This window comes from Chironomus tepperi, unplaced genomic scaffold (assembly GCF_022539635.2).
Source record: "Chironomus tepperi strain 1889 unplaced genomic scaffold, CSIRO-AGI_Ctep_v1 contig_376, whole genome shotgun sequence".
NCBI classification, from domain to species: domain Eukaryota; kingdom Metazoa; phylum Arthropoda; class Insecta; order Diptera; family Chironomidae; genus Chironomus; species Chironomus tepperi.
The window spans coordinates 1,116,721-1,144,489 of record NW_027226498.1 but is presented as its reverse complement, the minus strand read 5'-3'; the positions used below and the strand labels follow the sequence as shown (position 1 = coordinate 1,144,489).

Sequence of the window (27,769 nt, the reverse complement as noted above, 5' to 3'; positions counted from 1 at the left end):
GAAATGTCATATATGCATGTGGGGGTTGTGAAACAGTCAAATTTTCATAGATAATTAAGCAAACAAAAGCATGCACATTTTTAACGGTTTTATTTTCAAAATTCGATAACTTTTTTTACATCTGATATGTACATTAAGATGCCTTCACATAAAGTTTTATTTAGCTTACGAATTTCATTTTTCTATTTTTAAGCTAATTAATATGATTACAATAATATAATTAATTAAACGGCTGTTCATGTTTGTAATTTAAACCAATAAAATTAAATGAAAATATTGTTAAAATGGAATCAAAACATCAAAAATATGAGTTAAATGAAAACATTGGTGAAGACGAGCTCATTAGAAATCTTAAAGTGAGTTTATTATAATTTTCATGCTATTATTACCGTGTTATAAATGCTTTATTGTTGTTCATGTTGCAGGTAATATCTGAAAAACTTCAAACAACACTTCAAGAAGAAGAAACACAAGAATTCATTCCGTTGGCTTTTCAATTATCTGAAGATTATTTTATCAGCCATCCAAGCAAAGATGTCCAATTACTTGTTGCCTGCTGTATTGCAGATATATTACGAATACACGCACCAGAAGCTCCATACAAAGATCAAGATCAAATTAAGGTATTTATTATCTTCAATAGATATCCCTTTTAATCCTTATTAATTATTTTTATTTTAGACAATATTCATGTTTCTAGTGAGACAATTGGAAGGAATATCAAATCCACGGCATAAATCATTCAGTCGTTATTTCTATCTGATGGAAATTCTTGCTTATACGAAAAGTTTCACACTTTGTTTTGAATTAGAAGATAATCAGGAAGTGTTTATTGCCCTCTTCAAACTCACATTCAAAATTTGCAGCATCAATGAACCAAATCCAAAAGTTAAAAGTTATATGCTTGACATTATGAGTCCTCTCATTGCTGAAGCAGATACTGTTTCTAATGAGTTACTGGATGTTATTTTGAAGCATATAATCGAACCGGAAAAGAGCCAAAATCCAAATGCATATGAATTATGTAAACAACTGATAACAAAAACAAGTGAAGCATTATCACTTTATGTAAAGAATTTCTTATGCACAGAATTAGTTCAAACTTATGATAGAGCATATGAGTCTACGTCAACTATAAACAAAATATTTGATGTCATGTTTGAGCTGTATACAATCGCTCCAAATTCAGTCAAATTAGCATTACCAACTTTGGAAGGAAAATTACAATCGAAAGAGGAAAACAAACGAATGAAAGCACTGGAAATGCTCATTAAAATTTTGTCTGAAGATTTTGCAATTGAATTTCCGATGTTATGGCAACAATTTAAACAACGTTTTGCAGACATAGCACCGTCCATTCGTCGTAAATGTGTTCAAGCATCAAAAATGTTTTTAAATAAGGAAAATAAATTCAATACAGAAATCATTCAGCAGTTATGTGCTCGCAAGCGTGACTCGGACGAAAATGTAAGATTTGAAGTTGTTTCGACAGTCGTTGATTTGGCTAGAAAAAATTGGAAATTTGTTGTAGAAACAGATTTAGTAGAAATCTTGAAGGAGCGTTTGATGGACACAAAATTTCAAATCCGTAAAGAAGCTCTAAATGGTTTTTCAATAATATATAAATCTCACACGACTGAAATTTTAAATCGTAACGGCGAAAGTGCTGAAGAAACTGAGAGAGAAAAAGCTACAATTACCATGATTAAAAACAAAATTTTACATGGATATTACATGAAGACAATTGAAGATAAAATGCTGATTGAAAGACTGCTAATAACATGTTTGATTCCTTATAATTTAGATACAAAGAGTAGAATGAAAGTTTTGTATTATTTACTTTGCGATATCGATGAACATGCTGTTAAGGCATTCATCGAACTTCAACGTCAGCAAACCAAATTGAGAATGGCTGTTTTTGAGTGGATTAAATGTCATAAGAAAGATGAACCAAATAAAATAGAAATAACAACTCGCGCATACACAATTGCCTCAAATCTACCTGAACAAAATAAATCAAAAGAATTACTATTAAAATTTTCTGGACACATGCTTAAGGATAATGAAGTCATGCAGCTAGTTGAGGCAGTATTGAACAAGGATATTTCTTGTTCCAAATGTACACAAAAAATGCAACAACTATTAAAGAAAACAGGGAATGCATCTCCGTCAAATTTCTACTTTAACACAATTAAGAATTTACTGAATCGTATTGCATCTGTTACTGTTGATAAAGAATCAATAGAAGAATTCATTAAAATTGTTGAAGAAAAGTCCAATGGAAAGGAAATATTTCCATTAACTATATTAAGTCAAGTATTTGCGCCTCATTTTTATAACGAAAAAGTTTTAAATGAAATGTTAACTTTATTAAAAAATGAAAAGATGGAAATGGATTATAAGGAAAATATTTTTAAGGCATTTACAAACTTAAGTACATATAAATCACTATACGATACATTTCCACATCTGTCTAATGAGCTAATGGAAATGTGTAAAAGAATAGCTGTTCAAGGAAATCCAAAACAGTGTAAGCAGGCAGTAAAATTCATGTGTGTCAACGCCCAAGATAAACGCGATTCAACTAATTTTGAAGCAGTTAAAAATATTGTTAGCTCATTAGAGACATCTATAAACATATCAAATCCACATTGTAGAACAGCTATTATTGCAATGAGTGTAATTTGTGAACATTACGGCGAATATTTTCAAAAAGAAATTACAAAAGTTATTGGTCGTAATATTGTTCGTGGACTGCTGCTGAACTCAGTCCTTGAAGAAAACGACTCCTCACAAAATGTTTGGATTGAAAAAGAATCACTACCTGAAAATATACGATGCATAATAGCTGCCTGTAAATCAACTGTAAATTGGTTATATGGATTAAAGAGTGATTTGATATCAGCACAAAAAACTTTCAAGATTTATGATGCTTTAATTATAACAAATGGAAATATTCAGGAGAAAAGTAAAGTTAACAAATGTGAATGTGTATGGATTAAATTGACAGCAGCAAAGTCAGTATTGAAAATATGTGAGCATAAAGCTTTACAACAAGGAATTCTACCGCAACAATTCTTAAACTTGTCAAAAGTTATGCTCGATGAATCAACCCAACTAAGAGAAAATTTCCTAAAGAGACTTCATAAAGGATTAAGCAGATCATCGTCTGAAAATTCATTACCATTAGAATTTTTGAGCCTTTATGTTTTCGGTGGAATCGAAAAGGATATTCATTTATTAGATTTAATGCGGAAAAACTTCAACAACATTCTTAACATGAAGACGAAGATTTTAAAAGTCAATGATAAAGGTATGTAGCTCTATCCTTATTCCTATTAATCAAATCAAACATTAACGTCAATTTTTCTCTTTAATCTAGATAATGAATTGAAAATGGATCTTAATTATTTACCTTTGCACGCTATAGCACTTCTTACACATTCTTCAATATTAAATGATCCAAATGACTTAATAGAATTAAGGAAAATTGAGAAATGTCTTAAATTCATCATCGATCCGCTAATAGATAGTTTAGAATCAACCAATAATATAAGCTGTATTAAGTATCTCATTGGAAAAATCAAATTCAGTAAGAGCAAGATAGAACCTGATAACGAAATGATCAATGTTGTAAGTATTTTCTTTAATTTTCATACTAATTATTAATGACTAATTGTGCTGTATAATTTTAGAAAATGTGGACCATAACAGAAATTGCAAATAAGATCATGAAGTATTCGTCACCTATCAATAAAAATCAAGATTGTACTTTTGAGGAAGTATTATTACCGGAAAAATACTATGAACTACAACCGAATGAATTTAGAAATGACAAAATCTATCTACCAAATGAATTCTTGGATAACAACTTCCATTCGAATTTCTTGTTCAATGTAAGATCTACACTAGTTTCTGTTGTTAATTAATTTAAAGTCAAATTATTTGCAGGTATCTAGAAAAAGAAGCTCAGATGAAGAATACATACAGAATGGAGATGAAAGCAAAAGGCAAAAGAAATTTGCTGTGTAGTTAAAGACTCTAACAATTTAAAAATTATATTTAAATTATAGTATAGAACAATTCATTATATTTGAATAAAATAAACGGAAAATGTACAATTTGTGAGTTTTAATGCTTGATCTTATGGACAAAGTGCCGAGTGATCATAAGGATTTATGTCTTTCTATCTCATTCTAAATTAAATAATTTTTTGCAACTAGTAAAGAAGTCGATATGGATCCACAATCGAATTCTCTATAATAAAATACCGGATTACCTTTTTAAAAGGAATCACTTTTGATAATAATAAAGAAAAGCGCTTTTGACATAAGCACATTGAATTTCATACTTCCAGTTTCTTTATTGTTTACAAATATTGATAGTTTCGATTTTGTGAAAAAATAATGATTTAAAAGGTTTAACCATTACAAATTAGTTAGTAGTCATGTTAACAGCTAGTTAAGAGCATCTATTAATCAAAATGAATTTGCAAATTACTATATTAGTGGCATTTTTATGCTTTTTATTAAAATTTCTGGGATTTCAAAGTTTATTATTAATATTGTTGACTTTATTGATATTCCTGTTGAGTATAATTATCTGTGTTTTGAGTACGACAACAAAGAAAACATTCCAAGAGTTACTATACACAAATCCTTTATCTGATAGCAAGCGAACATTAGGATTGAAATGTAAGTTTTTGATTTAATATCTTAAGATAACATTATCTCAAAATTCTTGACCTAATTTCCTTTGCATTAATTGTTTCACAATTTGATAAATATTATTTAGTTTCTAAAAAGAAACCTGCTAGCTTAAAACGCAATGAGATCAAGAAAAAAAGCATTAAGCCAGAAATAACTAATAATCACAAATCAAAAAGAACGTTTGATCACTTAATTGAGCACCTGCATTTGCCATCTATTCTCCATATCCATTCCTCACATTCTAGTCCTGAACATTTATGCAAGTTGTCCTTAAATAACACTTCTAAATGTAATAATTCTGTTGCCATTCAATTATCAGACAATTGTTTAATGGAATCTTTTCTTTTTAGGCTCGAGTCCTTCTGAGACTTTAAACCTTAGAAATAATGATTCACAACAACATATGTTTTCAAGACCACTAAGTGAAAAATCTGAAATCGATGATGTTCTTCATAGGATATTAGACTTGGTGTTTAGAGACTTTATTGACAGCTGGTTTAATATTATTTCTGAAAATAAGGAATTTTCGAGTGAAATTCGCTTGCTGACTGAAGATTGTTTAATAAATTTAATTAAAAGAGTAAAGAATGCACCATTAATGACAACTATTACTACTACAATACTAGATGATATTGCTGCACACTCGAAAGCATATCAAGATGCTATGAAAATGATGAAAGAATCTCAAAAAGGACCAAAAAATTTAAATAAATTAAATCCCTCACTTCATAGAAGAAATAAGTCAGAATCTGATGTAATGTGGAATACTGCATCAGCTAATGCTCAAAGGAAAGTTGCAAACTCAACATTTTATTATATGCAAAATGATGAAAATCTTTTAGATCCTAAGAAACAGTTGATTGAAACCTTTTTTGATATAACTGGCGATGTTTATAAAAAAGAAGTAAATGATGACAAGGCATTAGAAAAACATTTCGTATCTATTATAGAGACATGTCTTTACTATTCGTTCGATCCCAATAGTTTTCAATGTGATTCTCTCCGTACAGCAGTTAGCTCAATTATTGGAAGTTTATTATCAAAATTAATCTCTAACAATATTTCTGATCCTGACTTTTTAAATCTCCAAATTGCTAAAATATTCATTAACAATCCACCACCATCTGAATGGTTGATTAAAACAATTAGGCAATCAAATGATTTATCTGAGCTGCTCTCCGTACGACATTTGATCACTCGTGAAATGGATTTGAAATATAAGGATAAGAACTGTGTTGGTGAAATTTCATCACTTTCTTATACCCAAAAGATAATTGATTTACGAATAACAAGTCTTCAAAATAATAAAGATAGAATCATAACTGAAAGAACTTCATCAAAGCTAACTCGCTTAACACTTGATGAAATTTTATCAAAAGACATTGCATTAAGCTATTACTTGGATTATCTTCAAGTTATGAATCTTCAAAAGTATGTAATATTCTATTGTTTAGCTCAAGACTGGAAGCAAATAGCGATTGAAAAGACTAATCAGTACACAAATGATGAAACTCTTAAAGATAAATTTTCAAAAGATTTGCGAGACAGAGCGTTTGAACTTTTTAAAGAATTTCTGGTTAAATCGTCATCTAATGTTTTACAAATTGATCAAGGATTAATAGAAGTTTTGCATATCAAAATTAAAGACACTTATTTGAGTCCTGATCCGACATGGTTTGATTCAATTCTAAAGTTCCTATTCGAAAAATTAAAAAATGAGCATGTTTTTCTTCAAAACTTTTACGAGTCTCCAGCATACAAAAAGTTGATTGCTGAACTGGAAGATAATGAATCAGATATTCCTGACATTAAGTTTAATTCTAATCAAGCCGAGTCAGGTAGTGACAGTAATTCTGGAGATTACTTACTCGATGAATTAGATTTGTTGGAAGATGATTTCAATAGAGGAAATTCATTAGGTATTACTGTCCATCGTCACCAACGATCACATAGTGATACAGGAGTACTCTTGGATAGACAAAAAATTCAAAACAGCAACGAATTAAGCGAGAAAAAATTAACAGCGAAAATTATCAACACTGCTATTAATAGTGATGGAAAATTTGCTGTATATGCAATTAATGTTGTCACTAACGAAACAACCAAGGATGGATTAAAACAACAAAAAAGTTGGCATGTTTACAGAAGATATAAAAAGTTCCTAGAATTGAAAAATCTTCTGGTTCGGCAATTTCAATATTTTAAGAATATTTCACTTCCATTCCCTAAAAAGCAAACTTTTCATAACACTAGTCGTGACCTTCTAGAACGACGTATGGTTATCTTGAATGAATTCCTTAGTATTATCTGCAATCGAGCTGAAACTGATACTTTGGTTTTAGCAATTGTATTTGAGTTTTTGGAACCTGACAACGACGATCGTCAAATTCATGGAACAAAAGTTGTGAAGAGTTTTGTAAATCCAATAAAATCTGGAATGAAGAGCATAAAGAGTGTTCCAGATAATGTTATTGGAGGTCTGTCGAAAATATTCATTGCCAGGAATACTGAAAAGTTTGAAATTAATGATATGATGGATACCAATAATGCTGATTATCCAACTTTAGTATCATTTGTCAATTTTCTTGATTCTATATTTGATCTTGAAGCAAGATCTCAATGGCTAAAACGTGGGATACAAAGAATTATCTTTGCTCCATTTGTTAGTCAATCGACCAATAGAAAAATCAAAGAAATTGTTCAGAAAAACATACTGGATCCTAGCGTAATTCACAATATTTTATGTGGAGTTTTAAACAACACATGGCCAAATGGAGTCTTTCAAGAATCAGTTCCGCGAGAAGATGTAATAAAATTGAGAACTAGAATGGCTGCTAAAATAGCTATCTTAGCTTTTTTCACTGGTAAGATTTACCTTCTGTAACTTAAAGAAAAAATGTAAAATTTTACTTACTTTTGCAGATGACATAAAGCATATCTTAGGCTCAGAAACAACAAAGCTTGGATTAACAAATTTCTATGAAATGTTACAGCATCAAACGCTTAACAAACGACTTATTTTAATTTTGATAGACCGTATTTTGACAGCAGCATTGCCAACTGATAATTTGACGAAGCATGTCATGAAAAAGTAATATTTTTAAGTTTCTATATCTATCACATATTATATATTCATATACTTTAATTGTTAATAATCACAATGCATAAATTGACAAATAAAAATTTTCAGAATTTAACAAGTGATGTCCTTAAAATTAAGCCACATACCACCCTTCTTAACATTCATCAACAGTTCCTCTGGATCGATCTCTAAATTCTTTGCAGTTAGTTCCTCATTCACTGAAATTTCAAAATTTCGAACAATCGAGTATATTGCAGTCTTGACTTGCAACAGCGCAAATCTCTTTCCAAGACATTCTCTCGGACCTAGAATTTTAAGATTAATGTTTTATTGCATAAAACAATTCAATATTCCCAATTACCTTCACCAAAAGGAAAAAGAAGTCCTTTGTCTCTATATTCCTTGATTCCATGATCATATCGTTCAGGAATAAACTCTTTTGGATCGTGATAGTATTCAGGATCTTGTTGAATAGAAATTAGTGGAATAATGATTCTATCTCCCTTCTCAATTGTTATCTTCCTTTTGTTTAATTCCAATGTAATACTTTCTGAACATTCACGATTGGCCTATGTGTAGATGTTTTAATCAAATTAAATATATAATAATCAGCAGGAAATTGCTGAACTTACGAAAGTAATAGGAGGACTGATTCTAAGTGATTCATAAATGACATTTTCGAGATATTGATGATCTAGTAATTTGTCGTACGTAAAATCCTCTTCATTTGGGAATGCAGCCAAGAGCTCTTCACGAAGCTTGCTTTGTACTCTTTTGTTTTTACCCAACTGTGGGATGGAAAATGTATAGCTTCATGTATTAATATTTCCATTCTTTACTTACCTCGTAGAATATTGGGGCAAGTCCAATCGATGATGTATCAAATCCATCTAGATATTTGTTGAAATATAAAATTGATAAATCTTAAATAATTACAATTTTGCATAATTGGCAGGCGAAAAAATAAATTGGAATTAATTTCTCCTTCGCTTATGCAATCACCCTTTACTATAAGGGTTACAGGTAAGGTATAATAATAATCACCTAAAAAGAATGTGACTCCATGAGCTACCATTTCAATTTCAGACATTTCCTTCTTCTTTTTCAATGAAATAATGTGTGCCAAAAAGTCATCACGACTGATACTATGACTGTCACGGTATTTTATGGCTTCTTCCATTAAATAAACAAAGAAATCTTGCACATCTTGTGGCATTAGCCGTTTTGGGAGAAAACTTTTTGCCGCGTCTGAAATACTTCTTATCATTTTGTTTCCCATATTGATAATCTTAGATTCCTTTTTTGTAAATGAGCCACCGTCAATTCCAAAAATACAACTTGAAACTGTGTCACAAGTATATCGGACACAAATCTCACGAGAGTCAAAACATTTTGATGGATTGTGTTTTAGCTCTTCTTTTAAATATTCAGCAAATCGTTTGCCTACATCTTGAACTAATGGAAACATTGATCGCAATTTGTTCTGTGTCATGCCTGAAGCAACCTCCGTTCTCTTCTCCTTCCATTCGTCATCACGCATCACAAAAGGATTAAGCGCCATAACGGGGTCTTTTTTCTTATCTGACTATAATAAACAAAACAAATGTGCAATTGTTTATAAGTCTATATATAGGAAGAAATCACGCAGCATATTTTAAATTACTTAATAGAATCAAACTGTCTGTAAAATTTGAGTCAAAGGTTTCACTGTCTCACTGATAAAAATTCTAGTTAGAAGTGATTAAGAAATTATGCAAAATACTGTACGGTATGACATAATCAAATGACCTGCCTTCTTTTCACATATTCATGCTTATTTTTTACTGAATTTTTGATGTCAATAAATAGAGTTTCAATCTCGGGATTTAAAATGTATTAAATCTAGGGATTGAAACCTTAATAAGACACTTTTTAGCTACTTGGCTGAATATCAATCTGTCTGTACTTACTAAGCCACTGAATTCATTGTTGCGAAAATGTTTGAAATCCTTGACCAGAACTTGCTTAATCACTTCTGGTGAAATGAGGAGATAATACGGAGTAGTGATATTATAAAATCCAATTATTTGTTCACTGTCCTTGTACATTTGATAAAAGTCATCAATTATGCTGGAAAAATGACGACGTTTGAAAAAAGCTTCTCGCATATTTCCAAAGAAAAACTCAGGCTTAGGGCCAGCGATGTTGCGCGATTTGAAGAATTTGTATTTTTCATTGATATACGCGAAGGTTAATGCACAGGCGATAATTAATAAAGTAAGTATTATTGTAATTAAAAACAGCATCTTTGCAAATTCACTTTTAAACTTTTCAGAACAAAAATTCAGACTGATAATTGCTGATGACTCGTCTATAGCTTTTAAATACGTTTTCTTTTTCATTCTCACATAATAAATTTTTACAATTGAGAGACTAAAGTTAAAGTGACTGAGACAATTTTTTGTGTCAAAGCTAGATAGGAATCAAACACGCAAATGTTCTTTATCAGCTGCAGATAATGTAGGAAGAGATGTCTCAAAAATTGTCTAAGACGGAATTTAATAAACGTTGATTAAAATATTTGTTTATAAATAGCAGAATAGGTACCTCCTATGTGCTATACGAACTTTAGCACGTTACACTATTTCTTATCAATTGAATGACTCTTTTAAATGACTCTTATGTTTATCATGTAATGTATTCTTGCATAATTTCATGCTCAATACGTCGAATCTTTCAGATGTGGCATTAAGAATTGAAATATATTCAGAAAAGTCCTTGACTCGTGCTGTAAAAAGTAATATATGTATAATTATATTTAGATGTGAGGCGAAGGAAGAAATTCTTTTTGGAACTAAGAAATTTGAACAAAAAAAGAGGGTGGCAATAGAAATTTTGAAGAGTCATTTAGAGAGACACAAAATTTTCTAAGAAAAAGAACGGTAGTAAAGACATCTGTTATGATAGCTCCTTGCGTGCAATCATCTTGATTATAACAAGAAGTTCATCGACTTTTGTAAGGAATACCAGACAGACGTTTTTTTAGTTCCTTCGTCCCTCGATGTCTCTAAAAAAATATTCTAATTTTATGCATATTTCTTGTTCTTGATCATGTTTAATGGAAATTTCAATACTGATCTGCATTAATGTACTGTTAGAGCTGCATTAATTTAAATAAATAAGTTATATCCAATAAATAGTATCAATAAAAGTGTATTAAAATGATGGATTATGGACAAATTTAAGATAAAGGCAGGGTATTGCCTAAAATTTAAGTCATTGACTTTGGTGTCTGCTGTACCGCGTTATATGAAAATTCGTGATCTAATAATTATTTGGCTCGTGCTCTCCTCTTACTGCATATGTCAGTAAAATGCATTATCTCTCTTTGGTAATTAAATTTCATTGTTTTAATGCGTAAAGTTGTTTGGGTGAATGGAACAGACATTGACATCAATATGATAATTTTAACTTCCTTAAAATTCATTAATATTGCGCGGCATTGGAACCATATGTTGCTTACTTCACTTCAAATTTATTTCGAATTATTTCAACAACCCCTTAAAAATTTATGTATTCCAATAAGTCCTTGCATTTTGTGCTACATATATGTATATTTTTAAAACGAGTTCAACTTTTTGGTTCGATGCCCTTGTTGCAATTGGGGTTTTTAATGTAACTATATATAGAGTATGCATGAGGAGAAGGAAAGAATTTTAAACAGCTACACCTGGTCATGTTCCCTATATTATTATTTTATGTTTTTTTGCTTACGTTCACAATTTTATAAATTTGATGAACGTAAAATCATATGTTCATTACTCACTTTTGCTTTCTGCCTTTTGTTGATATTCTCTCAATATGATATCAATGAAAACTAGTCTAACCTTTCAAGAAAGTTAGAGGGGCAAATTTTTTGTTTATTTTCCTCGAGGGTTAAAATCTTAACAATATAAAGATTTCATCTGCAGAGTCTAGATCCAGTTTCTAGTTTACAGCTACTAATATCTAAAACTTTGGCGGTTATTTAAATGTACGCGCGCACTTGTAATTATGGAAATGTGACAGGTTGAATAGTGAAATTATTAACTATAAGTTAATGTCCTTTTGTGATCACCGAAGCAAGTCAACGTTACTGAAAATTGCTCAAGTGTGTAGTTGAACGAAACACTTTTACATCCTTTAGTTTTTCATATCCATGCTACAGTAAAAGGAATTTTGCGCCAAAAAGTCAAACCATAGAAATAAAGAGATGAAAATGAAAATAAGAAAGAAAGATGAGAAAGAAAGAATAAAAAACAAAAATCAGGTGTGCAACATCCAATATGATTCTCATTTTGGCACAAGCCAGACAAAACAATGAAAATCGGCATACAATACCTCGCCTACAAGAATACAATGATCAACGTGTTACCGAAAAAAAGTCTTACCTGTTCTCTATTGGGAAAAGCCTTTTATTATTTTTATTATTGAGGGCAGATTTAAGGAACGATTGGGAAAAGGATATATGAAACTGATAGGAAATTGATTTTAACAGGTTTAGATAAATTCAGGTGTATTGGTATGGGATTTAATCTGCTGACACTTAATCTGGTGCTTTATTAGAATTTGATCATTTATGTCTTACATCTGCATATCTTCATGCCTTTAAATTAGAACAGTGTACAAGGAACTCTTTTACAGAGGCTATTGATGGAGACTGTGAAGCATTTTGTATTGGTAACTGGCAAAGGGCAACCAGTGATAGACTCAGTATTAAACACCAACTGAGAGATGCCAAGGATCATAGATGATCTGCACAACCAGCGAAGTAAGTAAGTAAAAAATTATATTAGTAAATGAACAACTACTAGAGTCAAACATTAAAGCAGACTGATGATCTGCATTTATGCATAAACATAATGTCTCTATATACATCGAGTTATGTCATGCAGAAATTCTTTTCATGACAATCCAAATTTATTCACAAAAGAAAATTATGTGCTCATTCTCTTTAATTTTTGCGCCAAATTCTTCCTTATTTCTTAAATGTACCTATGTGAAAATGCATAATTTACAGTTTATTTATTACGTGTTTAATGCATTGTACAGAACAAAAAAAAAATGTATTTAAGTTTATTCAGAGCTGACGTGATTTTCTTTTTACTTAATACGTACATACCTACTTCATTTGCACATTTTTCAGGTTGAGCTCAATGAATAGAGGTAAAAAATGATTATTAATACAACAATATAAGGGAAGAAAAGACTTTACTTTCTGTATTCAGTTTAAGGCTGGCAAAAAAAGGCATTCAAAATCACATTAATCTGCTTTTGAAAATCATTTGAATAGAAAATTAATTTTCGTCGCTGATTTCTAAATTTGAATTACATGAAAATCAAGTGACGGAAGGAAGTAAGTAAATATGATTACATTCATGTAAAGGATTGACATTATTATGATAGATTACATAACTGAAACTTGTTTCACTAAAACACACATCTCTACGGGCCATCACATTCATGCCCTGCGGTTTTCTTTTAATGAATTGATATCATATCTACACAAGGATTATTCACAAATCATCTAGAACAGCTGCAATATTACCCTAATAAAAATATTTTGTTAATTTTATACATCAAGATATGTGCATGTCTTTAAAAATATTTTGTCGAAATATTGAGTTAATTATGACATTCCAAATAAATCATTTAGATCCAGCTATCAAAAAGTTCCAATCAATCTAGTTATGTTTGTATTGAAGACATCAGAATGGAATTTGGTAAGGGATGTACCAATCAATGATATACGACCACCCTTCGAAAGAATTCCTAAATTCTTAAAAAACCCATAAAAAATGCGAATATTTCTCAAGATCCAAAAATTTATGAATGAATAGAAAATTTGTTGTCATATCCTTATTGTTAATTGCATGATCTGATTCTAACAAAACAATTACATGCAGAACAAAAAGTTTTATTGTGTAATTTGAGAAGCGAGTTGATCTCCTTCTATGTGTGTTTCTTCACAAATCCAAAAGGCTCAACAATGCGTGTGTAACAATAAAATCATAAAAATATCTAGTTCTTCTAAGTATTCTCGTCTCAGGTTCTCATTCCTTTTGCAAAACTTTGCTTCTTTTTTTTCATCTTCCTTAAATGTCTTGAAAATGGAAAAAGTGTTTTTGCCGAAAAAATTCACTTGAAATTTGTGAATTGAGAACATGCTACATAATTCCATAAAGATTTAATGCCGATGTGAATTCATTTATGTGTCATGTGAATATGTGAGGAATGGGATTTTCGGTGAATTAAGCACAATAACAATTGGAATGTGATTGTTTGATTGGAATTTCACATTCTCTTGAAGCGCCACAAAAGCATCAAGGATCAACGAATATTTTGAAGGAGAGGAAATTAAAGGTACACCGCTACTGTGGGTGCGTTCATCTCAATTTTCTTTTGTTTAAAGAAGCACAAAATAAATAAAAAAATTAAATATCCGTTGAAGTTTCTGGAAGTGTTGTTGTTCCTATTTGTGTGTGGGTTCTCAATGATCAAGGACAGGATGTTGATTCTTTTCTTCAATGATGATTTTTAATTGTTGCAAAAAAAGTGAAGTCAGTTGACTTCTCTGAAGGACATTTAAACTGAAAATTGAGCTTTTCATTCATAAATGTGCCAACAATTTTAAATATTGGTACACAACATGATTCTTTGCAATTACCAAACAAAAATATATCCTTTTAAATTTTCTTCCAAACATTTTAGGTCTAGAAAATCATCATTCCAAGAAGTGCAACCATTTAAACTTCCTATAATAAGAATTATGAATTTTACAACTTTGTCGGTACAATTTTTACCTTACAATAACAATAAAAGAAGGCGAGCAGCATTCCCTTGTGATTATTAGTAAATTGTTAAAAATCATAAATGGAATCTACAAAAAATGTTTACTAGTGCGAAAATCAATCTTAATATTTTAATGACATGAGAAAAATACTCAGCACAAAAATCCAGATAATAACTCAAATTTCTAGCACAGATCTAGTTCTTTGTTGGTTTTAAGGTAAATTTTAGGATTCAAGGTTGTCTTCACACAATGTCTGGCTCCAACTTTGAGCATTATTAATTTATACATTGTAAGTGTACAATACTTTCTGTATCCTTTCTTCATAATAATTGACATTTGTTTCCTTCAAAGTTTTCATTTACGTATTGATTATTTGAAGAACCTTTTTGGTTTATGACGCACTGATGTGCTATGGCACATAGTTTAAAAACCACTGTTTTGTCAACTTTTCACGTGCGCTCCCAAAATAATTATGGAAGGGATTTGACAACATCTATAAGAGGTCATCAATCGCAATTGAACCAGTATGGCCATCAAAATAAGTAAGCAATTAGGACAACTTAGGCGTCTGAAGGTCATAAAAAAAGTTGACCTACATATTCAGTACAAATCACTTGTCAAAGTAGGTTACTAATGTACGAGATCAAGTATAAATTGGAGCACTGAGCACAGTTGGACTAAACATCGCGTGAGACATTTGAACTGTAGCTAGACACAAATGGACGAAAGCTACTAGATTACCTAAAATGATTGGAATATTGATAAAGTATCACGTATTTGCCTATAGTGGATTGAAACTAGAGCGTGAATTTATTCGAAGTCTAGACTTCAAAAATTGTAAACTTGATCCTACATATCAATGTGTTTCTAAATATTGTGTACCAAATATTCAATTGTATGCATCAATTTCAATTGTAAATCACTTGCTCACTTATTTACAAATTGAGCATTGCATCGATTTACGTCGTAGATTCCTTAAAGGAAAGAATCAAGGATCATTATCAAAAAATTATATTTAAGGATACTTTCTCATGATTAAATTGAAAAATTCAACAAAATGTGTGAAATAGGCGTAATTGTTCAAATATTTAAGCTGAAAATATAACTGCCCTATTTCATCCATTGTAATAATAATTATATTGACCATCAATTTGTCGATGATGATGCCATAAAATATAAAAATTTCACAAAAAAGAAATTGGCAATAATAATTGTGTCGCTATTTTGTGCTTTAATAAAAGAGAAATAAAAAAATATGTAGGTACAGAAAAGGTTTCGCAGAAAAATGCTCAACAGGTCAGAAGAGGATAGTCATGGGAATCACCTGATTTAAAAAATATTTTCTTACAAAAATCATTAATGATACTTTGTGAATACAGATACCATGCAGTTTGAACTATCTCATCAGAAAAATCTATTGTACTTCAGAGCCTGAGAAAAAGGCAATGTGGCTGATTTTTTTACCAAATTCTGTTTTTACTTTTTATTTCAAAGAGAGAAATAAAAAGGCTCTGGATGATTATTGTGCAATACTTTTCTATAGCTCAAAAGAAAATATAAAAAAGTATAATAAGAGAAATGCTGAATAGATTCTGAAGGAGTCAGCATCAATTGTCATTTTTGTGACAGAATAATGTTTAGCAATGAGTCCCGTAATGATAAGATGGACACACTTAAATGTTCTATTGTGCGGGAGGGTTTTTAAAATTTAAAAGCCTTTTGTATGTGCCTGAATAGCATGCGTTTCTAAGAAACGCGATAAAGACCTCACAAATTACAAGAATACCTATTGAATCTTATCGTTTTTTAACTGTAGCATAACCTTTGGTTTTGTTAAAAAAAAGGACACCTTCAAAAAAAGGCGCGTCGAATGAATTTGGCGCTAAATTTATATACTGTTATTGATTAAAATGAGTTATTGCTGATGGAATCCTTTTGATACCTTTAAATCGATACCTGTTTGATTAATTTCATTTTATTTATCTTCACTTCTATTCTGCCTGTTTTTATTGACAACACTTAGTTTCTTCTTCAATTTCTTTCCTTTTCTTCTTGCGTAACCAAAAGACAAAATGAAATAAAAACATAAAAAAGGAATTTTGAGAAACGCAAAAATCAGAAATTTTTCATAAAGAAATATTTTCAAGATCCTTTTTTGATTTCTCAGAAATTTTGGCAAAAATGTGAATTTCTATTGTTTGAATCAAAAGAAGAAGAACTTTCTCAGGATCATCATTTTCACATTATACTCTCCCTTCCCTTCTCTTTTAACAAAAACAAAAAATAATAAATAGATGAAGCAGTTCGATTAGATAATACCAGGAGATGTCTGGAAGTCACACATAATCTCTTATCATATTTCTTTCTAACCATTCAGACAAATATTTATAACAGAATTAAGACGCTTTGGAAAAGTTCTGGTAAATTGTAACTAATAACAAGCATGATAATATCGATTATCACAGACATCCAGAAATAGAAATTATAGTTTTTATTTATTATTTAATTTTCTAAGAGTTAGAATGTGTGGAAAGGTTCAAAATCAATAAAAGTCATTTAGGAATGATCCAAAAGCGGTTTAAAGGGAAGTCCTTACGTTATTCCTATAGAGATATCGACAGGTAGTTTTGTGAATCGCGCGCCAAAATTTACTGTTTATTGATTAAATAAAAGAGCGATAGAATTCTTCGGAAAATGGTCGGAGGTGAGCTCTTATTCCTTTTCTGTTTTCTTTTCATCATCCTTAAGAATTCCTTTTTTTATTCCTCCTATGAAGAATCCACCGCTAATACCTCTTCTAACGGGATAGCAAAAACATTTTCATTGTTGATTCAAGAGGGACCAATTTTATTACTGGACGGTCTTTTCAGATTTTTTGAGGCATAGCAAATCTTTTTTGTATTTCTATTATATTTCATATTGTTTGTTGTTTATATGGCACCTTCTTAGAGAGAGAATCCTTCAATTAAAATTGATGATGGGAACCAAGAAGCTCAAAAGAATTTTTATTACTTTAAATCCCGAGAATTCATCTATTAAATTCCCACCTATTTTGATGAAACGTCCTTATCAATGATTTGATGAATGAAAGGTAATTCTGACGAAAGTGAGGCAAACGTTCAATGTCTGGATTTTATTACATAACGATCAGTTCTATGACAAAACATTATGATTGATTCATTTCATTCAATAATAAAAAAATTTATTCAAGGTTCTCAAATATTTATCATTCCTTATATTTTGATTTAAATAAATATACAGCTGATTCTGCTTGCAAAAAATGCATTCAAGTGATTTTATTATTTATGTTATCATGAACGGAAATGAAATAATAAAAAAATTATTTCCCCAAATATTTGATAGGCGTAAGGTCGTTATCAATGTATGCTTATCCAATTTGTGAATGTCTGCGTTATGTTCGGGATATCCAATATTTGAAAACATTCATCCGGAATTTTCACTTTTAGAGTCTTTTGTTCACTTTAAATGCTGTGCGTGATTCTATTTAAAAAATTCTTCCACAACATTGGCATTTTTCTGTGTAGAAAGGATGTTATTCTTAGATTTATGTATTTTCGGTGAGTTGACAATGAATTGACGTGGCTCAGTGCCGGAATAGTTTAGTACTTCAGTACATACTTATTGTAATACTCACAGTGTGATCATGGGTTACAGGATCGACAAGAGAAGTTTCTCACTGGTTCTTTTTCAAATTATGTGTTGTGGAAACACAGCACACGGCCTTTCTTAGTAGGCTACAGGTAGTAATATCATCAATGAGAGTGATTCTGATTCCACTATTAACTGTATCCCAACTGAGTGCAGTGGCTTGGCGAACCTTTAATCGTTACACAATCATAAGCCATGAATCGCTCTAGTACAGCTCTGGATCTCAATGATCTGAATAGCTCATGGCTTTATTTTCGGTGAATTTGACAATGACAATATTTGAATACCAAAAAATTAGTTACTATATTGTTTTAAGAGTGATTTACTAATAACGTCCAATGTGAATTGGATACTGTTCAAGCATAAACAGCAAGATATGTAAATTATAAATTATAATCACACAAAACCGGTTATGAGGATCAATTAAATTTCATTCATCTAAACGTACAAAAAAGAATTCAAAGAATCTACATTTTTAGTATATTACTTGCTATTGACGATCACATGACATGACAGCTCTTATGTATGTGACAACAGAAGTTAAAATCGTTAATAAAATAAATTGTCTCTACTCATCCCTTGAGCTTCTGTTGCTACCAAAAATTTATAATTCATTCATATGCTACTGCTTAAAATTATTTTCATGTGTTTCTCATTGAACTGACAAAAAAATGCGATGTGACTAAAATTCCATTAACTCAATTTTATTCAATGATTATTCTTAAATCTTCATTCAGCTTTTTTATGATTTGTTGTTTTTGTTTCATTTCTATATAGCAGCAGCGTACACAGGGAGGAAATTCCATTTCAATATTTTTATCTTCTTTTCTCAGATGTGACTTTATAAATTATCTATTGTAAGGAACTGTTGAGTATGAAATGAGAGTGAGAACTCTTTTTAACTCATTAATGAGAATGTCTTAAGCATTTGAATATTTCTTATTTTTTTTTTTCTTGTTGTTGTGAAAGGAAGGTCAAGGCATTTACAATGACGTCGAAACAACATCCAAAATCTCAATAAAAAAATAACTTTCCCACACTTATGTAACATCGAAGAGAATAATTTCTATAGCAGGTGACCAGTAAATGGTGGTTTGTGTAATTAATATAGTTAAGCTTGCTTAGGACTTTAACTAGCTATATGATGATGATGAAGGAATCATTGAGAACAAAAAGTATTAATTTTACACAAAATTAGGAGATGATATAAAAAAACAAAAAACAAAAAAGAAGTTCTTATTGATAGAACACAAAAAATCATGATGAATAAATAAGATTTTTTTGTATTAATCCTTTTTCTTCTTCTTTCTCTTCTGATTCACGCGGCTATCTTCTAATGTTCTAAGGAGGTGATAAATGAGACTCATTCTATTCTCTGTTATTAAACTTACTTAATCTTAATTTCATGGACGAGAGAGAAAAAAAGTTTCCATTTTAATCCTTGAACTCGTCTTTCGTAGTTCAAATTTCGGAATTAGAAATGAAATACTAAATAGTAATGAGTATTTTTATGGGAGAGGTTATATCAGATCGTGACTTGAGACATTTTGATAAAATATGAATCATCGTTCATTCTATCCAAAGAATGTTAAATAATAACATATTTTATTTATGGCAAAACCTCCTTTCTCATTTTTCAAACTCAGGGTTGTTAACTCCTTATTTTCATCTTATAATTCAATTCATTAAAGCCTTACCTTTCCTTACTTACTTACTTACATGTTGCTATGTGGATTTTTGCTTACAACAAAATTCTTTCCATCTGACTCTTGTTAGCTCCATTCGCACATTTTTTCATCTCTGTTCTGTGCCAATTATCTTTTGAAGACCCTGATCGCGGTTTCCCTTGGATTCATCTGAGGGTTGTGTATCAAACTTGTGTTTTGGTCCAAGCAATGACATTTTCTCGTCTGTATCTTCTTGATTTTTGCAGAAGCTTCTCATTGGTAGAGCTAAAGGAGGATCCATTTAATGAATGTGATTTAATTTCAGACTAGTCTCTAGAAGGACATTTTTGGACAACAACCCTGTCTCTGTGTATTTATTTATTATTTTTTTTCAATTACTGACACATAACATGATGATGAGTATAGCAAATTTATATTTTTGAATGATCCAGAAATTTTGCTAACAGCTATCGGCTTGCTTTATTTGATTCCAATCATCTTTTTAAATTGTTATTTTTTGATTCCTTTTCTTTTTCAAATTCTAAGAGTGATTGAAGGATTGAATAAGTAATAAGAAGATAGATATATTAATTTTAAAGGAAGAGAGGAATAAAAATTACATGATAATATATTTGTGGATCATAATCCACTTGAAAAATCAAAGGAGTCGAAAGAAGTATAAGAAATAAATTGCAAACTAACGAGAGTAAAGTGTGAGATTGGATATGTTCTTTTAATGATCTCCCTACTTTTGGAATGATCAAAATGACTGTAATTTTTGAAGCAAAGAGGAGCGGAGAGATGTGAATGATTGAGAGCGATTTTGACAGTCCTTTTATTGTTAGCATCTATCCTATTGTTGCTATTATTGAACACGCTGATGATGTCCATTCTTAAGTTTATTCTATATACTAATGAAGATTTAATTATTTGCTTCTTAGAAGTTCAAAATGAGCACTTTTCAGAACTTATTAGTCTTGTAAGCTGAGGTTTATAAAACGGACTTGATTAAGAAGTAATGATTCTTAATGAGGAAGAAGATCCACATTCCTTTAGTTTAAAGAAACAGTTCAATAATTTTCAAGATGTCAATTCCATTTGGAATTATATGGTGGCTATATAGCACACGAATAGGACTTAAGAATTCACATAAAATAATGGAATTTAATAGCACCATAAATCTCAAGCATAAATTTTTAAAATGTTTATTCAACTCCAACTCAATCATTATAACATACCAGGCATATGAAAAATCGAAAGCGAAAAAGTGATTAATGTGAAGTTATGGAGCCCCCTATTGAGATATAATTCGCATTATAAATTTGCACAATTCTTTCTCTCTCTCTCTTTCCAAATCTATCTGTTTTTCTTCATTGCTCTCCATTAAATCAGCAAAATAATAATCAAGTTAAGAACCAGCGCGAGCCCAAAAGTTCCTTTCACGTTCCATCGTTCTATCGTCTGATCATTAGCAATTTACTTATTGTGAACAATTCACATTACAATGCAATGGAAGAAGAGTAATAAAGAAATTGAAACTAGAATAAAAATAAAAGAAGCAACGAAAAAAGAAGAACATTGGAAGTTGATTTTTAGCTCATTTACAGATTCATAAACTTAACAATTGTATAATGATGTTTATTAAGAAATCTTTTAGCGGCTTTATGTTCTCACGTAATTTACTTACTTCAAATAGACAGACGATGTGCAAAAAAGTGTTAATCAATAGCTAAACAATTTTCAATAGGAAAAAAATAGCTCAATTACATTTTATTGTTTTATTCTAATTTTTGTTGTCATTCTTATACTTGTTTATTGCTCATACATACTTTTTGGATAAGTTTTACTTTTATTCTACCTTTTGCGAAATTAGAGAAGAAGAATAAATGAAAAATATTTTGGCAAACTGGTTCCTAAATTGTTTCTTTACGCATTGAAAAGAAAAAGAATACTTGCCTTTATTGATTTACGATATAAGAAATTCTATAGCCATGGGGATAAAAATTGTATATAACTATGTGGAGATGGCTGGACAATAAACTCTAATTTAGACAAAAATCGCATTAACGTTCTTCATATAAATATGAATAGATTCGGAAATCAATGTACATATACGTACATATGTATGAAGGATACACATATCTAATTGATTGTGCGTGTTAGACTGGATCTTGATGAGCTGAAAAATAAACACATGATGATTAAGGGGGAGAGAAAAAAAAAACATTGCTTCATGGATATTAACATGGACATTGGAATGCTCAGCCTCACATATGCTCACTAAACTTAACCAGCAATCAATATTTTCGGCAAAAATTTCTAATGACTAAGATTCATGTACAGATAATAACTAGCTAAATTACGAACTAACTCTTAAAACAAAGGAAAAAATCCTAATCATTCACTATAATTTGCATTTACGCAATTGCCTTAATTGCACTTCTCTTTATTCACCGCTTATTAGTTCTTACATATCAGCATTATGTTTTTTTTTATATGTTATATCGTTTAGTTCTTTAAATAGTTTAAAAGCATAATAAATTGGGAATTTCATTGAAAAAAAAATTCACAGAAAAGAGCGATAAGCGAACAATTTAGCTAAATCATTCTTGCTGTGCAGCTCTCCTTCTTGCCTTTTTTTAAATCGAACCGCGAAATCACAATCACTAGGCACAACACATGAGAATGTGGAAGTTTAGAAGAAGAAAACTTTCTTAGAATTGGCGCCAAATTGCAACCAGTTTCAAGTCTTTGTATGTATTTCAACGATTTTCAGTTGAATTGATTTCTGTCTTCACCTTCTTTTTCTGGAACAATTAAAAATTGTCTTGTCTCGAGAGATTCTTCTTCTCATCAGTACCTGAGATAGTTACAGAAATAATGGATTATTTTTTGTTAATTACAATAGTAAACACGAGTGTACATGCATAAAAAATTAAAATAATTTATAAACTACCTGTAGATGCAAATATCGATTGATCGGCAACAATAAGGATGCTGATAAAAAAATCGTTAAAATTCGTTTAATTAATTAGAATGCTGAACAGCAAAGAAAAAGCAATTTTAATAGAATCCAATATAAAAGATTTAGACTTTTTGTTTTGTGGCAACTCTTCTTTTATTGCCCGAAAATTGTGATTTTTATGGCATGTTATATGCTCCTTCTTGTTCTATTTTGCAAGAATAAAACAAGCTTTTATAACGAGATTTTATATTAGAGATCTTAATTCAACATGTGTGGATACTTAAATTATCATTATTACCTTCAATTGCCTCTTTAAATTCGCGAATATTATTATTGAACAATTGACACCTTTCAATTTCTTCGTTGTTCTTTTTCGTATTTAAGCCACTGTGGAAGATAATTGAAAGCTACAAATGAAAAAAAAAGTGAATAAAATGAGAAAAAAGAGAATAAAGTTTATGGTCGTTTTGTTGATTAATCGGTAGCCGTAAATGATTCTCTCTTCATTAATTGCTATATTTATGTTAGCGTGCGCAAATATTTGAATAGATCACACATAGCGAATTTCTAATTGTGATGCTATTTTAAAGCATTCATAAATTCTTAAGAAAGAATGATAAATGCCTTTCAGTGTTTGAATACAATAATACATATTATATATATTATTAACTTCCTATTAAAATATTATTATTATTTAAATATGAATTGGCCTTTCATAATATACCATCATTACTTCCAATAGACATTAAAAATATCGCATAATTTTCATATAAATAATCTTTGAAAATGATAAAATTAAATTTGAAAGAAAATTGGCACTTTTTTTTAATATTTATCAAGGAACAAGGTATTACATAAGGGTTCAAATTCTTAATAAATTATACATCTTCCAGTGAAATGAAAAGACTTGCAATAATCAAAAGATTCAATTGTTTACAAAAATTTAGGGTTAGAAAAAATGCAAAAAGTTATTGCCGTAACTAAGGTACAATGAGGGTAAAAGAAAATCTCAATTTACGATCTTAAACCAAATATCGATTTACGATTCTGCAGCAATAAATTAATAGAAGACCGATTAAATCAGAAGACGTTAAGAAATTGCAATATTTTATGAGTTACATCTCTCAAATGTACACCCTTTATGATTGAATTCTTAGGTAATTTCTTACCCTTTTTGCTCTCGTCTATTAAATTTGCAATATAGCAAAAAGTACATACACAGACTTTCTTCTTCATCTTCTACCACACTCATCATTTCTTCATGTGAATTCAAAGTTCCGCACATGTAAAAGAAACAGAAAGAGAAATAATAATAGAATCTAATCAGCTGACGAGACAAGGTCATTTCTATCATCTTTATGTGTTTCTTCTTTTTCTTTCTTGTTTCGCAAAATGCATCCTTCTCATCTTTTCTTGTATGATGAACATATTTTCATGTTTCTGTTAACTTCTGTATGAATCTTTTCTCTTTATTTTCTTCCTTTTGTCGATCCTTCGTTTTCCTTTTTTTTTTCTTTTTGGGAGCATGTTTGTGTGCGGTTTTTTGGCCATTCCATTCATTTCATTTGAGCAATTCTCTGGATCGATGGAGTTTTTAAAAAGTGCATTATAATTCTTCTCCTACTTGTTTATTCAAATTTTAAAAAACCGTTGAAATTTTTAGTCATATTATGTCATGATGATTAATTTATTTTGTTGCAAATAATTAAAAATGACATAATAATGCTTAAATATTCTATTTCTAACTATAAAATTGAAATAAAGACATTAAATGAGCATTTTCTACGTTAAAAATTTCAAACGGTTTTTTGAAAATTAAATTTGTATGTGGCAGATTTCCCCTGTTAAAGCGTTTTTGACGCTCCGTGACCAACATTTTTATCCGGAGAATTGATTTTTCTCATTAATTGAAGAATTTAGCATTTATTTTTCGGCAGAATATGATAGAATTGAAAAAAATCTATCATTTAGTTTGGGTTTGGTCCTGTAAAAATTAGATTTTAATGGTAAATTTTTGATTCTCCGTAACAGAATTCCATTTTTGGTCACGGAGCAACGCACCGAAGAATCAAAATATCTCAAGAAATAAGCAGTTTAAGGCTTAATAAGTTAATTTAGGTGATAAAAAATAGAAAAATACAACAAATAAGCTCAAAACACGACCAGCTTTAGAGTAATAATGCATTTAAAAATCCATTTTAAAGTTGATTTTTGGTGATTTACCCTGTAGAGAATTGCTCATTTAAAGATTTTATGAATGATCTAAATAGAAACTTGTTGGAATCTGTCTTGAGATCCTTTTTTACACTATTGCTATCTCAGCTGATCTCTTTATGTATGATATTGATTTTTGTTGTTTTCTTCGTCGCCTTTATTTTTTTAATTTATGATTTACATAAGAAAAGAATTTTTTTGATGTGTGCGATATTTAACAAAGAATTTTGTATATATGTAAATAAATGAGAAGAGACGAAAAAAGAAGAGAACAAGATTAACGAGAAAAGTAGAAGGGAGATTTTTCGCGCGCTATTTGATTTCATCTTCTTACATTTAAGTCGCTCAATAATAAAAAAATCGGCATTAATCTTTGATTCCTCATTGATTCGTGACTTTGATTTGGTTTCGTGCTACGGGTATTTTTACCCTTAATGCCTGTGGAATTTAGAAAAGTACAAATTATATTCATTTGTATAGAGTGTCTAGGTGGAAAAGTGAGAAATCAAGCCATAAAAATAAGAAGGATCATCAGCATCTTATATTGAAGGAAATTATGAAGGAATTTGATATAAAACCAAAAAATATATATATGTATCTTAAAGGAAAAAAGTGAAACCCCAAAAGATTCTTTAGTTCTTCTTTTTCACTCTTCCATCATTCTTTTGTATTTAATACATGAAGATAATTCACATATACATAAAAACAGAAATATATGAGGATGTTCGAGCCCTACTTATTTTATTATTTTTTGTTCTGTTCACACCACTACACATACACATCCTTGACGAAACGAATGCAGCATAAAACTCATATACGATCGCCTTATATTAGTCATTCGTAAAATAGCTCTCATTGATACAACATCTGCTCTTTCTTGTGACTTTTATTTATGAAACATAAAAACGAAAAAGTTTAAAAAAATAAATATTTGCCGGTTGCTGCATCGATAGGAAATAATAAACCGATAGTGCAAATTATATAATAAAAAAGTTAAATATATTAAAAAAATAAATTAATACAAAAAATGGATTTATACGATACAGTTATGGATTTTGATATCGAGTTTTATGATGAAAATGCAAGGTAATTATCACTTTAACAATTATTTAATATGTATATCCAGTGAAATTTTTAGTGAAAAAAAAATTAATTAAAATTGTGACAAATTTACTAAAACAATTTTATTTTCCTCACAGATTTGACTCAAATTCATCAAACACATTTTCATTCTTCACATCAAATAATCATTCAGCCAGTCCTCGACAATGTCCAATTAGTCCTTCACATGATAGTTCAGACTTATTACCAATGATGGATGAAGACTTCGTCGACTTGACATCATTTATTAACAAAGAAAATAACAAACCATTCTCACCCGCAAGGAAACGCTTAAATATGGATGCACTTGCCACCAGCAGTTCTCCAGTTACAAAAAATATTCTCCAACATAGTAATAGTAATGTAAATATTTCATCACCGTTCAGATCATCCGGATTAAAAAGAACACAATCATCATTATTTGAAAGTCCAATGCAGAATAAGAGACATAAAAGTGAAAACGATCATGTATATCTACAGAATCAACACATATCAATAAGAAAACCAATATCAATAATGAATGTTCTCACATCATCATCAGAGAATTTAAGGAAAAACAGACTTTGAAATTGGTATCAAATTAAATTTGAATATGTACAGTAATATGTGATGCAATGGACTAATTTTTCTTTATGAAATAAGAAAAATGACAAAAAAGCTTTAAGTAAAATTTTAGATTGTAAGATAAAGAGAATAAATTAGATATGTATTTAAAAAGAAAATTTATATTACATAAATCAATGTGAAAGCATAAAAAATGCAATAAATATTCTATAGCTATAATAACTATGATTTGAAAAAATTAAAACTTTATTTGTTGTCATTCTCATAATTAGTTTATTGATTGTTTTACAGCAGATCTTTGTTTACATCAAAAGCCATGTTTCGTAATCATTTGAGAATTAAACGGCTAGAATTTCAAATTAAAATGTTTCAATATCCACAAACTATTAGTTTATACCCCTAAAGAATCATTCACCATTGTCCTTTAGTACCTAAATGTAGTACCATGAGTATACTCACATTGAACAGTGCATGGTCAATTTTTGAGAGCATTCTCAAGAGGCTGATCCGTGTCTGATCGAGATCCATGACAAATGATGGACATCATTTCCAAATGACCCACAAAATTAGCCAAAGGATTTAAAATTTTAATTAAAATACGTTAGTCTTTAATATTTAAGTTTATTCATCGCGACTATCGTCATGAGCCTTTTATATCATTCAAATAATTTATTAGATGACAAACCCTTTAAGCTATTAATCTGAATTAGCACTTCAAGAAGTTAATAATTCTTCAAAAAAAATCGTAAAAGTAGCTCCTGTAATTGTTCATTTATGGAAATATTTTTCATGCATATCTCATAGTTATTAACGAATAATTGAAAGGGTCAAGCTTTCTAGAATTTTCAGTCAATTAATCTCTTGAGAAATCTAATAAAACCTCTAATAAATGGTCAGTGTAATAGGGATAATAGAGAAAATATCATGGACTGTAATATCCATAAATCTCAAATATAAATAAATGTCTGCATGTTTTTATTATTCGCG

The 27,769-nt window shown here is 30.0% G+C and overlaps 4 protein-coding genes and 1 long non-coding RNA gene across 6 annotated transcripts; 3 read left to right on the top strand and 2 right to left on the bottom strand.

Moving 5' to 3' along the window:
* Positions 1 to 164: 164 nt before the first annotated feature.
* LOC139096121 (sister chromatid cohesion protein PDS5 homolog B-B-like) lies at positions 165 to 4,121 on the top strand. The gene is made up of 6 exons (XM_070647757.1): positions 165 to 356; positions 426 to 623; positions 682 to 3,313; positions 3,383 to 3,633; positions 3,696 to 3,896; positions 3,952 to 4,121. The coding sequence occupies exons 1-6, from the start codon at positions 285 to 287 to the stop codon at positions 4,030 to 4,032; spliced, it is 3,435 nt and encodes a 1,144-aa protein (XP_070503858.1). The 5' UTR covers positions 165 to 284; the 3' UTR covers positions 4,033 to 4,121.
* A 269-nt stretch (positions 4,122 to 4,390) lies between these two features.
* LOC139096050 (sorting nexin-13-like) lies at positions 4,391 to 7,909 on the top strand. Of its 2 annotated transcripts, XM_070647670.1 has the most exons (4): positions 4,391 to 4,694; positions 4,795 to 4,998; positions 5,060 to 7,573; positions 7,632 to 7,909. In XM_070647670.1, the coding sequence occupies exons 1-4, from the start codon at positions 4,484 to 4,486 to the stop codon at positions 7,802 to 7,804; spliced, it is 3,102 nt and encodes a 1,033-aa protein (XP_070503771.1). In that variant the 5' UTR covers positions 4,391 to 4,483; the 3' UTR covers positions 7,805 to 7,909. The 2 variants fall into 2 exon arrangements, with proteins under 2 accessions (XP_070503771.1, XP_070503772.1); XM_070647671.1 differs by lacking the exon at positions 4,795 to 4,998.
* Positions 7,807 to 10,196, bottom strand: LOC139096051 (probable cytochrome P450 28d1). Its single transcript, XM_070647672.1, has 6 exons — positions 9,741 to 10,196; positions 8,836 to 9,376; positions 8,635 to 8,681; positions 8,424 to 8,579; positions 8,153 to 8,360; positions 7,807 to 8,096 (listed from the first exon to the last, which is right to left on the bottom strand). Exons 1-6 carry the CDS (start codon positions 10,170 to 10,172, stop codon positions 7,903 to 7,905), a joined length of 1,578 nt encoding a protein of 525 aa, XP_070503773.1. The 5' UTR covers positions 10,173 to 10,196; the 3' UTR covers positions 7,807 to 7,902.
* Positions 10,197 to 22,675: 12,479 nt separating this feature from the next.
* On the bottom strand, positions 22,676 to 23,262 carry LOC139095776 (uncharacterized). The gene is made up of 3 exons (XR_011544894.1): positions 23,202 to 23,262; positions 22,895 to 22,935; positions 22,676 to 22,798 (listed from the first exon to the last, which is right to left on the bottom strand). It is a non-coding gene; the product is annotated as an uncharacterized lncRNA (long non-coding RNA).
* A 2,263-nt stretch (positions 23,263 to 25,525) lies between these two features.
* On the top strand, positions 25,526 to 26,936 carry LOC139096092 (uncharacterized). The gene is made up of 2 exons (XM_070647728.1): positions 25,526 to 26,203; positions 26,317 to 26,936. Exons 1-2 carry the CDS (start codon positions 26,145 to 26,147, stop codon positions 26,783 to 26,785), a joined length of 528 nt encoding a protein of 175 aa, XP_070503829.1. The 5' UTR covers positions 25,526 to 26,144; the 3' UTR covers positions 26,786 to 26,936.
* The last annotated feature ends 833 nt before the right edge of the window (positions 26,937 to 27,769 follow it).

What these genes read in the sequence shown, in the direction of transcription:
- LOC139096051 (XM_070647672.1), bottom strand. Translation starts at nt 10,172, where the DNA reads ATGAAAAAGAAAACGTATTTAAAAGCTATAGACGAGTCATCAGCAATT. An exon ending in TTGCCCCAATATTCTACGAG is followed by an intron (nt 8,580 to 8,634) that starts GTAAGTAAAGAA and finishes TCCATCCCACAG; the next exon opens with TTGGGTAAAAACAAAAGAGT. An exon ending in TCAGTCCTCCTATTACTTTC is followed by an intron (nt 8,361 to 8,423) that starts GTAAGTTCAGCA and finishes ATCTACACATAG; the next exon opens with GCCAATCGTGAATGTTCAGA.
- LOC139096050 (XM_070647670.1), top strand. Translation starts at nt 4,484, where the DNA reads ATGAATTTGCAAATTACTATATTAGTGGCATTTTTATGCTTTTTATTA. An exon ending in GCGAACATTAGGATTGAAAT is followed by an intron (nt 4,695 to 4,794) that starts GTAAGTTTTTGA and finishes AATATTATTTAG; the next exon opens with TTTCTAAAAAGAAACCTGCT. An exon ending in CTTAAATAACACTTCTAAAT is followed by an intron (nt 4,999 to 5,059) that starts GTAATAATTCTG and finishes TTTTCTTTTTAG; the next exon opens with GCTCGAGTCCTTCTGAGACT.
- LOC139096092 (XM_070647728.1), top strand. Translation starts at nt 26,145, where the DNA reads ATGGATTTATACGATACAGTTATGGATTTTGATATCGAGTTTTATGAT. An exon ending in TTTTATGATGAAAATGCAAG is followed by an intron (nt 26,204 to 26,316) that starts GTAATTATCACT and finishes TTTTCCTCACAG; the next exon opens with ATTTGACTCAAATTCATCAA.
- LOC139096121 (XM_070647757.1), top strand. Translation starts at nt 285, where the DNA reads ATGGAATCAAAACATCAAAAATATGAGTTAAATGAAAACATTGGTGAA. An exon ending in AGCTCATTAGAAATCTTAAA is followed by an intron (nt 357 to 425) that starts GTGAGTTTATTA and finishes TTCATGTTGCAG; the next exon opens with GTAATATCTGAAAAACTTCA. An exon ending in ATTCGAATTTCTTGTTCAAT is followed by an intron (nt 3,897 to 3,951) that starts GTAAGATCTACA and finishes AATTATTTGCAG; the next exon opens with GTATCTAGAAAAAGAAGCTC.